The following is a 13616-nucleotide window of genomic DNA, read 5'->3' as shown; positions in this document are numbered from 1 at the left end:
AAAATTGCCTTTTGGAAAAATGTAGAAGATTACAAGTAACTAGGTCATGGAAAAATGGGGATTTTCTGATGGTGAAATAAACCTTTTTTAGAGAGCAACTTTTTCTTTTTTTTTTTTAAATTTTTATTTATTTATTTATTTGACAGGGACAGCTAAAGCAGGAACACAAGCAGGGGTAGTGGGAGAGGGAGAAGCAGGCCTCCCACTGAGCAGGGAGCCCAATGCGAGGCTCGATCCCAGGACCCTGGGATATTAACCTCAGCCGAAGGCAGACACTTAACAACTGAGCCACCCAGGCGCCCCAGAGAGCAACTTTTTCAAAATATAAAATGCCCATCCCCTTTGATCCAGAAATACTCTAAAATGCATGTCAAAGATGTCTGTACAAGGAAGTGAGCTAAAAGATCTTTTGTAATAGTAAAATCTACAGACAACCTAACTGAACATCAGGAGCATAATAGCTCAATAAATTTGGTAAGTCCAGATTATTATGCATCTACTAACAACAATGCCTTACAGCTATCTGTACAACTATCCATAATATACTGCTGAGTGAGGGTGAAAAAAAAGTTGTACAATCATTCTTATCTCTCAGCAGGAAGATTGCTTACCATCTGGTCTCCCAGCTTCATCCCTGTGCCCTACAGGGTATTCTCAACACAGCAGCCAAAAGAATCCTTTTAAAAATGTACATCAGACCATTAGACTACTTTGCTTATAAAAAACCTCTAACACCCACAACTCACTGAGAGAAGCGGCTCAAGCCCTGACAGGGGTCTGTAAGGCCCCACAACCTGCCTTCCACCTTCCCGAACTCACCTCCTCGGATTCTCTCCCTTACTTTGTCCTAGCACCCAGGCTCCTTTTATTCCTTAAACCTACCGGGGCACTTAGATATGTTGTACTTCTGGCGTCTCTGTTCCTTCACCTGTATGTATGGCTTTACCCCTACACTCCTTCAGGCTTCATTCAAACCTTTGCTCACGTGCCACGTTCTCCGGGAGGCCTTACTTCACCACCCTATTCAAAAGTGCTCCCTCTTCCCTGCCTTATTTTCTTCATAATACTTACCACTTTCAAACACACTAACTTATTTTATTGTATATATCTTCCCCTTAGAATGTGAACTCCAGAAGAGCAGGAATTTTTGTCTTTTTTTTCCCTTATTGTATGTGTGATGCCTCGCATAATAGGCAGCCAATAAAAATTAGTTGAAAGAATAAATCCAACGTATATGAAATATACAGAATTATATATGTATATTTATATGTATGGGTTTGTACCTATAAAAATTCTTAAAGATTTGGGGGGAGGGACTTTTTTTCTTTATGCACATCTATGTTTGGACCTTTTTTTTGCAACATTTATTACTTTCAGAAATAAAAAAATTATAAAATATTCTCTCCACATCAGTAATACCAAGTACATTAATTTCTATTGCAGTTTTTTATCCATTAGGCCACTGGGGCTTCACTCTATTGCAGTTTTTTATAAAACCAAGGTGTGAAGAAAGAGCTAACAAAACTCTTTCCCCTTCTGAGAATTTCACCTTTAACTTTCTAGCTCTGTTCCCCAGGAAACCTGATAAAAATGAAGCACATTGTTATGAGGTAACATTGTATATGGTAAGAATGACCTGAAACCAGTAAATTGCATCCGGACTAAGAAGAATTATGAACCCCTGACTGTAGAAATGTTGGCCTTCTCTGAGTACAGGGACCCTGAAGTTGGCATGGCATGAAGCTTCTAGGCCTGGGTAGGCCCTGACGAGTATCTCCTGTCTTTGCAGCTGAACTGTCACTTGGCATGGGGTAGGGATGGGGGGGAAGGGGTTTGCACAACAACTTAAGCTCTCAATGGCTCTATGGGGCGACAAACCCTGTGAAGGACTACTCCCACTAACAGGAACAAGTGCTGCCTACTGGCAAGCTGGTTTCCTATCCCATACGCTTCTAAGTGAATATGACGTCAGAAGAGGCTTATGGTAGTTGTCTTTACTTGAGCATAAGACAACAATCCCTTGGTGATACCGCAGACTGTGTCAGAATGGGTTACCCTCTCAGACACTCAATTCAATTTGACACCATGAGATTAAAAGAGTTGGGGAGAGAAATGCTAACAAGACATTGGTGCCTGTGGGGGAGCCAAGGGAAGACTGATTTATCTACAGTCTAATGGTGAAAGCCTTACAGCATGTGGTAAGATATAAAAATGAACCTTAACAGAATAAGCTGGAGTAGAAGGAAGGAGGGGTATAGACCAAGTAAAGCACTGATACCTGGCTGACAACATGCAGATTAGACAAATAATGGTTACTTAACATAGTAATACTCTGTCATTAATGTTCTGGTATTTAAATTGTGGCAATCAATCTAACGAAATACTAGCCTTTATCAGGAGATTTATCTCAATACTCTATAAAATGGCAAGGAAAATAATGGGCCATTTTTCTAAGAGAAGCAAAAAGAAGGTTGGCCAGTATCTCCTTACAGTCCAATGAATATGTCAAAAACATCAAGTTACTAAATGGTCATAGCTACAAAGGAAGAAGCTGTAGGGGTGTTTTTGATGAGTGCAAGAAAAGTGAACTCTTGCTTCTATTTCTGCCAGTTATTTATTGATAACTGCCTACTTTTTTCATTAAATTGGAAGTCAAACTTGCACCTTTATCCAAATCTCAACTCAGTTAAATTGGAGGACATTGAGGCTAACACATACGAAATATTTACCTTGGACGTCAAGTGCATCTTTTGCATAAAACTCCGTAACTGCCTGGAAAGCATGGCTGTATTCAAAGTACATGTCATCCATCCTTTCTACTCGAATTCTGTCATCCTGCACACTGAAAGAAAAAAACGAAAATTTCAAAGATAATTATTCACAATCTTGAACTATCTATATTTAGGCCTTGGCCTGACCAAAAAGAAATTCATTCTTTATTCTCCCCCAAGTTGAAAAAAGAGAGCGAAAGATCTAAAGTTTCCCTGTCAAAAGGCCCCATTTCATAAAATATAATTACAACTTTTACCACTGGTACTTTATATCAAGTAGTACACTGTGATTATCAAGAACTCACTGAAACTAAGGTCAATTACTTTGATAAATACAAAAGGGAGAAAACTGGAAAAGCATCATTTTAATTTAATTGCATCATTTGTTTAAATACTCTACCAATAAAATACATCTTTCTCTGAAATGGCATCTTTTTGCTAAGTCCACTTCTACCACAGTCCCCATTCAAAACTAGTAAAGTCCCCCAGGTCAACTCTCACTCTCTCTTTAAAGCAGTTGTATAGTCTCTTTAAAATTGCATGTGTGAGTGAGTGAGTGAGGGTGTGTGTGTGTATGTGATTATGTAAGTACATAAACAAAACCATATCATCCATGCTGGGTAGTATGTTTTCTCTCTCATTTTCTGTTTCGCTTGGCTCCCCATTCCCCCAGCCCCCTCTCCTTCACTATCACCTCACTCCCAACCCATGTTAACAGCCCAGAATGAATCCTTATTTTTTTTCATGTTCATATGTTCATGCACAAGCACATATCATATACATACATACTCATACATGTCCTTGTTTTATAGAAATGGGATGACTTCATACAAACTTTTCTGCATCTTATTTTCTTCATAAGCAGTAACTCTTGGAAATTTCCTCCACATAAAGTGATCTATCTACAACTAATTGTTTTTAATGGCTGAAAAATATTTCATAGTATGTAAAAGCCGTAATTTATTCAACCATTTCTTTATAATTGGATATTCACTTGATGTTAACATCTGTCACGTGTTGCTATAGAACATTTTTATCTAAAAAAAATAGTAAAACATTACATTAAATAAGTAATAAACTGCACACATCCCTCCTCAGTCACATTCATCTTTCTACCAACACTATCTCTAATTTCGTGTGTATTACTATATATGTTTTTATACTCTGCAATATACTTTAACGCCTTTATACAACACGTTGCTTTATTTCATGCTTTATTTTTTTTTAAAGATTTTATTTATTTATTTGACAGAGAGAGACACAGCCAGAGAGGGAGTACAAGCAGGGGGAGTGGGAGAGGGAGAAGCAGGCTTCCCGCCGAGCAGGGAGCCTGATGCAGGGCTCAATCCCAGGATCCTGGGACCATGACCTGAGCCGAAGGCAGACACTTAACGACTGAGCCACCCAGGTGCCCCTATCTCATGCTTTAAATTTTACTTTATTACACCTATCCTCCTATAACTTGCTTTTACACTCAGTATTGTAAGATTTATACATGAAGACAGATAAACTTCTCTTAATTTTCAAGAACTGCTAAGTATTCCATTACTTCTTATATTTTCTGGTGAATTTTTTAAGATTTGCTTTTCAAATTAAACTCACCTGGATTTATTTTGGAGGATGGTATGAAGTTAGAAATACAGTTAGATATTCCATATGATTAACAATTAAAGATCAAAGCACCAATTAGAGAACATTCCATCTTTTCCTACCACTTCATAATGCTGCCTCCAATGCATATCATGTTTCTATATGTGTGTGACCCTTTACTGGCTTCTCTATTCTGTTCCACTGATCTTTTTGTGTATCTTTGTAACAGGACTACCGTATCTTAATGTCCATGATTTGTTATCAGTATCTGTAGCCGGGACCCTAGACCTTGCTTTTCAAGACTGTCTTAACTACTCATGGGCTTTTGACTTTCTTTATAAATTTTAGATTCATCTTGTCAAGTTAATAAAAACCTAATATTATTAGGATTTTGACTGGATATACAATGAATTAATTTAGAGAAAAATATCTTAATAAATCAAGATATCCTATTGTTTCTGTCTTTTATATGTAACAATAACATTCTTTAATTTTTTCCATGTTTTATATTCTTTGGTTGTGCTCACTCTTAGATATATTATAGATTAATACTACTGTGAAGGGAAACGTATTTACTAGAGGGTTATCATGGTGTACAGAACCTATCGATTTTTACAGGTAGCAACCATACTGAACACCCTAATTTCTTGTGTTGTATTGTCTATGTATGCATTAATATCACCTGGGGAAAAAAAGATATTTTTATCTCTCCCTTACAATTTCTATTCTTTTCTTTTTCCTATCTCATTACACTACTGGCTAAGACCTTCGGGATGTGTTGAACAAAGGTAGTGTTAATAGGCATCCTCTGTCTTCTTACTGACAATAATAGGGAGACTTCTAAAGTTTCACTCTTGAGTACGAGTCTTGCTATAGGTTTTGGAATAAATGACTTATTGGCCTAAGGTTTGGTAAGTTTCCCAGTTTGGGGGGAAAAAAATCTTTAAGTCATGAAGGATTATTAAATCTTAACCAAGTGTTCTTTCTACATGTGTGAAAATAATCACATGGCTTATATCTCACTTAATTTCTTAATATATTATTCATATTTTCTGATGCTGAATAATCCTTGCATTCCTGGGATAGAACATACTTGTCATGATGTTCTGTGTTGCTTAAATAAAGTTATAAACTCGACTTCGTAGTGTTTTGTTTTGTTTCGTTTCCCCAGAAAATCTGCACCAGCATACCTAGCTCCAAAGGCTTTTTCTGTTCTACTACAAGACTAGGCAAGCATAAGCTGATTCAGGAAGAAATCTAAGAGGAAGGATTTTCTCCCATCTGTAGTGCTGAAGAAGGATTTTTTCACCTTAATCCACCAGAGGGAGAGTGTCAGACTATTACAAATCTCTTATCAATTTTTATCTTCCCGTAGACTCCCTTAATACCTCTGCCTGTAGCAAAGTATTATTTAGCAACTCAAAAAGCAGTGAATGACCTTACATGAGCTCCACAGTGATTTTGTACAAATTCCTAGAATGAACCCAAGAGGCAGCTGGTTACTCAATTACTGTTCTAATTAACGTTTTGTTTGATAAGCAGATAAGGATTTAGAAACCCATTAAATTTTATAAAAATGGACTTGTCAGTTATCCTTGAGACTTCCGTGAAAGCATTACGAGAGTGTTAAACTCATCGTTCCGCAATCTGTATATTGAACATCTTCATGCAAACATTTTTTCCACAAACTGGTTGGAGTTACAAAATCTGTGTTTTGCCAGATTTCTTAATTGAAGAAAGTCATGGTAGATTAAATCACTATCTTTGAAACAAATGTCTACTTGAAACACTGTGTACATAATGAGTAATATCCAACCAGAATTTTGTCAAACTAGATTTTAGCAAAATTTCTACATTAGGCACAGAACTGTCAACCTTGATTTCTTCGAACTACAGTCCTGGAATACCTGCATCAGAATCACCGGCAACACACAGTAAAAGCAAAGATCCCACACCCTAAATGTGTTAAATCTGAATTCACAGGAAGTTAGGGGAGAAGGGGTATTTTCATCTTCAACAGAGTTTTCAGAATGATTCACGGGCAAACTGCAAACTGAAAACAGCAGTCTACAGGAAAGATATGGCAGTCACTGCAGGACTAGAGTACAAAGAGGAGATGGAAATCTTCTCCAACAGTAGTCTACGTTTCAGCTGCTCTGTTAGAGGTGGACAGTTAAGTGCCTTTCCACCAAAAAAATTCAGTAAGTCAACTATGGTCATGTAACTGACCTGAGTCTAAAAAATTATGAAAACACCCTCCCTTTCCCACCCTCTACAGAGGCTGTTTGTGGCCTGGGCCGAAGCCTCCTGAACGGAAAGGAGGCTGAACAGAGGCTATGCTCCTCCCTGGGCCCAGGGTGGTGACTCCCCTTCTGTGCTGGATGGGAGGACTATGGTCAAAATAGGAGTCTCAGTCATTGCAAGGTGTATGTGAAGCTGGACTGTTTCAAATTAAGACTTCTGATTTAAAAAAAATTCTTTTCATATGTAACATGCCTTTCTGTTGCCAAATATATTGTTTTGGAAAAACTAAATGGTGATAAAACTCTCAACAAGTATGGAACCCATACTAAAATAAAGGAATTTCAGACCCAAAAATACCTTTTAATGTCAACTTGAACATAAAACTGCCGACTCTCTGGTGTTGAATAACAGACCACCTACAAAGATCTTGATCTAACGTTCAATTGTGACCAAACAAATGTCAGCTTGCCAATTTTATGATCTATGCTAACTTTAGAAACTATCATTTTCATAGACAAAAAGAGCCTTGTAAAGGCTGACAATCTGCTATAGGAAAACTCACAAAGCCTCTTCTGACAGCGTTCTTACTGATGATAAAAATACTGATTGAGTTCCAAGCTTCCTGGCTGAGTGATTAATTCTCTCCTCTGAGGATAGAATCCAATAGAGATCCAGAATGAATAAAACAGGCCATGTAATAGAGTTACAATGTCTCTATATTAGAATTAGTATGAGATTCATTAATTTTATCAACACGTATAGTAAGGAACTTTAGGAAGACAACGAGCATTATGTGAAATTAAAATTATGAAGACAACCATTATCTGACAAATATCAGAATAACTAGCCACAAAAACAGCAAGGAAAAAGGCCAGGGTAAAGATTCTTCATAAGATATAAAAACAGAATAAAATGATATGGACAGACTAATATCAAATATATCTGCCCAAACAACAAATGTAAATGGGGTAAACTTACTTATTAAAAGGGAGCTGATCTCAGATTGGATTACAGAGGGGGAAAAACCTCTGTGCTACAAACAGGAGTAAAATTTACAATAAAGTAATTCAGAAAGGTTAAAAATAAAAGGATAGCTGAAAAAAGAACTTGTCTAGATGGATATACTAGTCAAATGTAAATTAAAAAAAAGCACTGAACAAGATTTTATATCAGGCAAGACAGAATTCAGGACAAAAAGCATTAAAGAAGACAAAAAGAGGTGCTTCGTACTAATAAAAAGGATGAAAGTCTTTTCACTCCACATCCTTAAAACACTTACATTTTTGAACCAATAGACTACCTCTTCAAAAAATAAAATTGTTTATTAGGAAAGAGCAAGAGAAAGAGACAAATGGATTACAGGATTTCTGCAACAGCTGCCAGGAGATGTTCATCCATTTCCCTGGACTTGAACCTGGGAGTCTGGGAGTCCAGAGATCCAGTGGTTGGAGCCATCCTGCCACCTTGTGGAACGTGACAGGAAAGAGGAGAGACAAAGGAGAAGAGCTCCTAAATCCAGCCACGCCTGCTTCTAGCCTACCTTCCAGCTCTTCCCTTACAGGAGCTGGTATGTTCACATTCCACTTTAAAAAATTCAGTAAGAATTCACTACAAAATGAGGGATTTTCAAAATGAAAAAAGGAACCTTTTGCTGCCCAGAGAAGGAAGTAGACACAAGGACACAGCTTCTAAGAAAGCTGGCAACCTCTACCCAAATCCAACGGCCAACAGTGAACCGAGGCAAGGAAGACCTAAAGTTTGATTTTAGCTGGTAAGTCTGCTTTAGATAAGGCAGGGAGAGTATAAGTCAGAGATTTTGGAGACCAGGAGGACCCTCCTCCCAGTCCTCCCCACCAAGCACAGCTGATGAAAGCTTAGCCAAGTTGCCACTGGGGACTAAACACTACAAGCAAATTTAGGGCCCCTGCAGGATTGGAGAGAGTGGAGATAAAGAAACACACCAGGCCCCGCCATGGAGGACAGGCCTGTTGGGGAGTGAGGGAGGACTGAGAAGTTCCTCACTCCCTGCGCAAGCTCCTTGAGTTCCCAAGAGACCCAAGGCCCAGGAACTAATCAAGGCCAGTATGGAGGACGGCTGGGCCTTCAAAAGAAGAAAAGCATGAAGAGGTTTTACTTTAATGTAAGAAGTCTGTACTGGGGAAATTCATGTCTTTTAAAACTTTCTCTAGCTTTTTCTAAACTTTTGGTTTTACTTTTTCTTCTTTTATAGTGATTGTTACTTTTTTTTTCTTTAAGATAAAGCTGCATCAAAAAGTCTCCAATTTGTCTTGGCAAACCTGACAGAAGAGTACTTCTCTCTGCATTGAGGTGAGGAAAAGGAAGAGGATTAGTGTACTCGAACTTGGGAAACCAAAGGGAAAGGGAAAACGTGAAGGGGGAGGGAACAGAGGCAGAAAAAGCCTAAAGGCCTCGAGAAGCCATTCATTTCTGCCCAGAGTCATGACCTCCCAGCTCTTCTCTGACCTTGGAAATCGTCTCTAAAGATGAATTCTCTTGAACATTTTAAAACCTCCATCCTTTCTTAAACTTTCACCTCATCACAATCATGCATCTTTTTACCACCCATCTCCACATACCATACCCCAGCCATTTGCGCACATTCCTATACAGAAGTGGGCCAAGACTCACCTCTTCTAAGATGCTTTCCCAGAAGAAGAACCACATGCTAGGAAGGGCCTGTGCTTTCTACCAGACACATGGGACTGCGGTTTGTGAAGTAATAGCTTTAGAAATAAAGCTACTTTGTTTGTTAGAAACTTTACTGCCAGAGATAGAAATACAAACTGTAATATGCATTATAAAGGAATGAAAATTTCATGAAATAGTAACCAAAATATGTCAACTATGCTATAAAACAGGACTCCTTTTTAAGTCCAGAAACAGGGGTGAAGGAAGGGAATGGTTGCTTCCTTGCGTGCTTTTCCTGAGAGGCCACGTAACATAGTGCTTGAAAGCATGTGCTTCAGAGCCAGGAAGTCTGGACCAAATCCCAGCTCTACTACTTACCAGTGGTAGAACCCCAGACTTAACATCTCTCTGCCTCAGCTTCCTAATCTATAAAAGCTGTATTAAAAGAACAGCAGCTCCCTCACAGGGTGTTTGTGAAGATTAAGTCAGTAAATACAAAGCCCTTAGTGTCTAAAACATATTGTTAGCTACTGCTACCATTATTACTATTACTGCTACTTAAGAACGAGAGAAAGGAGTAGTCATGTACTCAAAGGAAAAGGGATAAAAGAGAGAGAGCTTTAGAACAGATGTAATTGGGCAGGACAGGCACAAAGTAAAAAATATGTCAGCAGTAAGGGATATGCTCCGTAGCTACCAAGAGCACCTTTTTCATTCCAAGGGAACAGAGGTGAAGGAGGAAAAGATCATGTGTGATTTCAGAAACCACTGCACACCCCCCATACCATCTCACCCATTTCTGATGCTTGAGAGGTTTTTAAATAGACACAAAGCATTTCATTTCACAAGAAGAAAAAAGTTATTCAATGGTCATTTAAATGGCAGTCTTCAAAGACAAGAAAACAAAAAGGTGTAGAAAGTCTTACCTATACTCAGGTTATTTTTAAAAGTTAAACAGAAGAAGAATTAACAACAGAAGTTACTAAGCCCTAAAACTGATTACTTAAGACTGTACCAATTGTGCAATATTTATTGATGTGCTTCCCTGGATGTTCCACGAGCGCTTTAGCTTAATTTTTCTCACACACCACACAAACACATGTACATACACACAGTCATCTATTTTATATTCATCTCTAATTGGGTGTATTAGGGAGAAGGTGGCACAGTGGTTTTCTAGAGCTCCCATCCCACCTACTCTATGTTTCTAAAATGTAAGTAACTTTTGAGACCAAAAAACAAAACACCACACTTTTTAAAATGACATCCTAGAAAGTCAGTGTCTAAATCATCTACCCGAAGAACATAAAACTCTAGGTCACTTTTCAAAGTTAAATTCGAAATAAAGCCTTTGGCAGCAGCATAATTCAATGTGGACAGAACAGTCTCTTCAACTGCTGACATGAAAACGACTGGGAACTACATGGAGAAAAAGGAACTCCCATCCCTATGCTCATGCTATGCCCAAAAATTAAATCAATATACCTAACACAGCCAAAAGTAAAAGTTAAAACTATAAAACTTCTAGCAGAAAACATAAGAGAAAAATCTTCATGACCTTGAAATAGGCAAAGATTTCTTAGGTCACAAAAAGCACTAACCATAAAAGAAGAAATTGACAAATGTGACTTCCATCAGAAACAAAAAAGCCTTCTGGGACACCTGCACCGCAATGTTTATAGTAGTAATGTCCATAATAGCCAAACTATGGAAAGAGCCCAGATGTCCATCCACAGATGAATGGATAAAGAAGAGGTGGTATATATATTCTATGGAATAGTACTCCGCCATCAAAAAAAATATGGAATCTTGCCATTTGCAACAACATGGATGGAACTAGAGGGTATTATGCTAAGTGAAATAAGTCAAACAGAGAAAGACAATTATATGCTCTCACTCATGTGGAATTTAAGAAACAAAACAGAGGATCATAGGGAAAGAGAGGAAAAAATAAAACAAGACAAAATCAGGGAGGGAGACAAACCATAAGAGGCTCTTAAGCATAGGAAACAAACTGAGGGTTGCTGGAGTGGAGGGGGTCTGGGGGATGGAGTAACTGGGTGATGGACACTGGGGAGGGTATGTGTTGTAATGAGCACTGGCTATTATATAAGACTGATGAATCACTGACCTCTACCTCTGAAACCAATAATACATTATACGTTAATTAATTGAATTTAAATAAAAAGAAAATTTTAAAAAACCTTCTGTTTTTCTAAGGTCATCAAGAAAACTAAAAGGCAGACCACAGACTGGGAGAAAATATTCATAATACATATACCTAACAAAGGATTTTTATTCAGAATGCAGAAAGAATTCTAATTCTTATAGCTCAATCAGAAAAGCAACCCAATTTCTTTAAATGGGCAAAAGAAAAAGATATATGAATAGCCAGGAAGTACATGAAAACATTGGTCATCCAAAAAAAAAAAATTTAAACCAAAGTGAATAATCACTTCCCACTATCATGGCTGAAATTTAAAAGACTGGCAATACCAGGAGTTGACAAAGACAGAACAACTACAACTCTCATTCCCTGTTGGTGAGAATGTATAACTGGGAAACTACTTTGAAAAATAGTTTGGCTGTCTCTTATACAGTCAAGTACATATTTACCCATACAGCCCAGCAATTCCACTCCCCTAGGTATTTACCCAAAATAAAAACATATGTCCATAAAAAAAAATAGTACACAAATGTTCTTAGCAGCTTTACTGAAAATAGGCAAAACCCCAAACGTTCAGCAAGTGAATGGATGAACACATTTTGGTATACTCATACAAAGCAATATTACTGAACAATTAAAAAAAAACCTACTGATACATAGCAACATAGGTGAATTTCATAGGCATTATGCTAAAAGAAGCCGAACATAAAAGTACATGATTCCATTGATATTAAATTCTAAAACAGTCTAATCAGATCAGTATTCACTTAGACTGGAAGGAGGAGATGGGAAGCAAATGACTGCAAAGAGATACAGGGAACTTTCTGGGAAGATGGAAATGCTCTGCATCTTAATTGGGGGGTGTTTATATAGATGTATATATTTGTCAAAATTGATTTGACTCATACTCTTAAAATGTATAAATTATATTGCATGTAAATTATAGTTGGTTAAAGTCGATTAAAAATAAAGCTTTTATAATTTACAACTGAATACATAATTTATAAATGAAATTTTTCTATTAAAAAACTGAACAATTACACTAATAAATTCCCGTGCAAATGTGTTTTTTTTTAAAGACTTATTTATTTATTTGAGAGAGAGAGAGAAATAGAGCACATGAGCCTGGGGAGGGGCAGAGGGAGAGATTCTCAAGCAGATTCTGTGCTGAGCGCAGAGCCTGAGGTGAGGCTTCATCTCATGACCCTGAGATCATGACCTGAGCTGAAATCAAGAGTTGGACCAACTGAGCCACCTAGGTACCCCTCAAATACTTATTTCAAATACACTTCTGGAATAAGATTCCAGTACTTACTTAGCAAAAAACAATGGTGTGGAGAAGTACCTCATTTTGAAAGAAAAATATTTAACTTCAAAAAGTACATCCAAATTTACATGCTTTGAAATGATCATAGTTTAAATATTATCCACTATTTTGTATACAATCATCCTAACACAAGGTAGATTTTTAAAAAATAATTTATACTTCCTGTGCTTCAAAAAATATTTTTTCAATCACCAGTATCACAAAATCATTACATGACATTATATTTGCCTTTGAGAAAAAGCAAAAAACAAAAACAAAACAACAACAAAAAAACCCCTACTTTCCTCAGAACTCTATAGTCTTACATAATCCTGAAGATGACTATCAGCATTAAAACATTCTCAGATCAGTGGAAATTCATCTCATTTTTCATGCATGATTAAAAGCATTTTCTCAGCAACAGACACAAAATCAAGACTATTTCACTCAGATCATATGCCTTTTGAGTTCACCAACAAGCTCGAGCCTGCCTCAGGCAACCTAAAATAACTAATCTTCCTAATGTTTTTCTCTATAAATACTAACTGATATTATGCCCAGAAAGAGCTGCTTCAAAAAAAAAATCAACAAATTAACTATCTGGAATTCATAATACAATGAATAAAAAATTATACACAAATAACACACAAGTTAACTGGCGTTTCCTTTTTCATTCAAGTCAACAAATCTTCACTGTGTAAATATTACAGGAACTAACAGAGAAAAAGAAAAAAGAAGTTCCCTGCCCTGTGTTATGGGTTGAATTGTATCCCCTTAAAATCCAAATATGGAAGTCCTAACTGCCAGCACCTGAGAATGTGACCTTATTTGGAAATAAGGTCCCTACAGAGATAATCAAGTTAAAGTGAGGTCCACTGGGTGGGCCTTA

The 13616-nt window shown here is 37.3% G+C and overlaps 1 protein-coding gene across 1 annotated transcript in view; it reads right to left on the bottom strand.

The window, feature by feature from the left end:
- Positions 1-13616, bottom strand: part of MSH3 (mutS homolog 3) — a 178041-nt gene that overhangs the window by 126720 nt on the left and 37705 nt on the right. Inside the window, exon 9 of the mRNA XM_044916772.1 lies at positions 2730-2842. Coding sequence (XP_044772707.1) covers positions 2730-2842 — 113 coding nt within the window. The remainder of the gene's footprint in view (positions 1-2729; positions 2843-13616) is intronic.

This window comes from Neomonachus schauinslandi, chromosome 7 (assembly GCF_002201575.2).
Source record: "Neomonachus schauinslandi chromosome 7, ASM220157v2, whole genome shotgun sequence".
Taxonomy (NCBI): Eukaryota; Metazoa; Chordata; class Mammalia; order Carnivora; family Phocidae; genus Neomonachus; species Neomonachus schauinslandi.
Note: the sequence above shows the minus strand (reverse complement) of the source record. Positions and strands in the feature narration are given on the sequence as shown.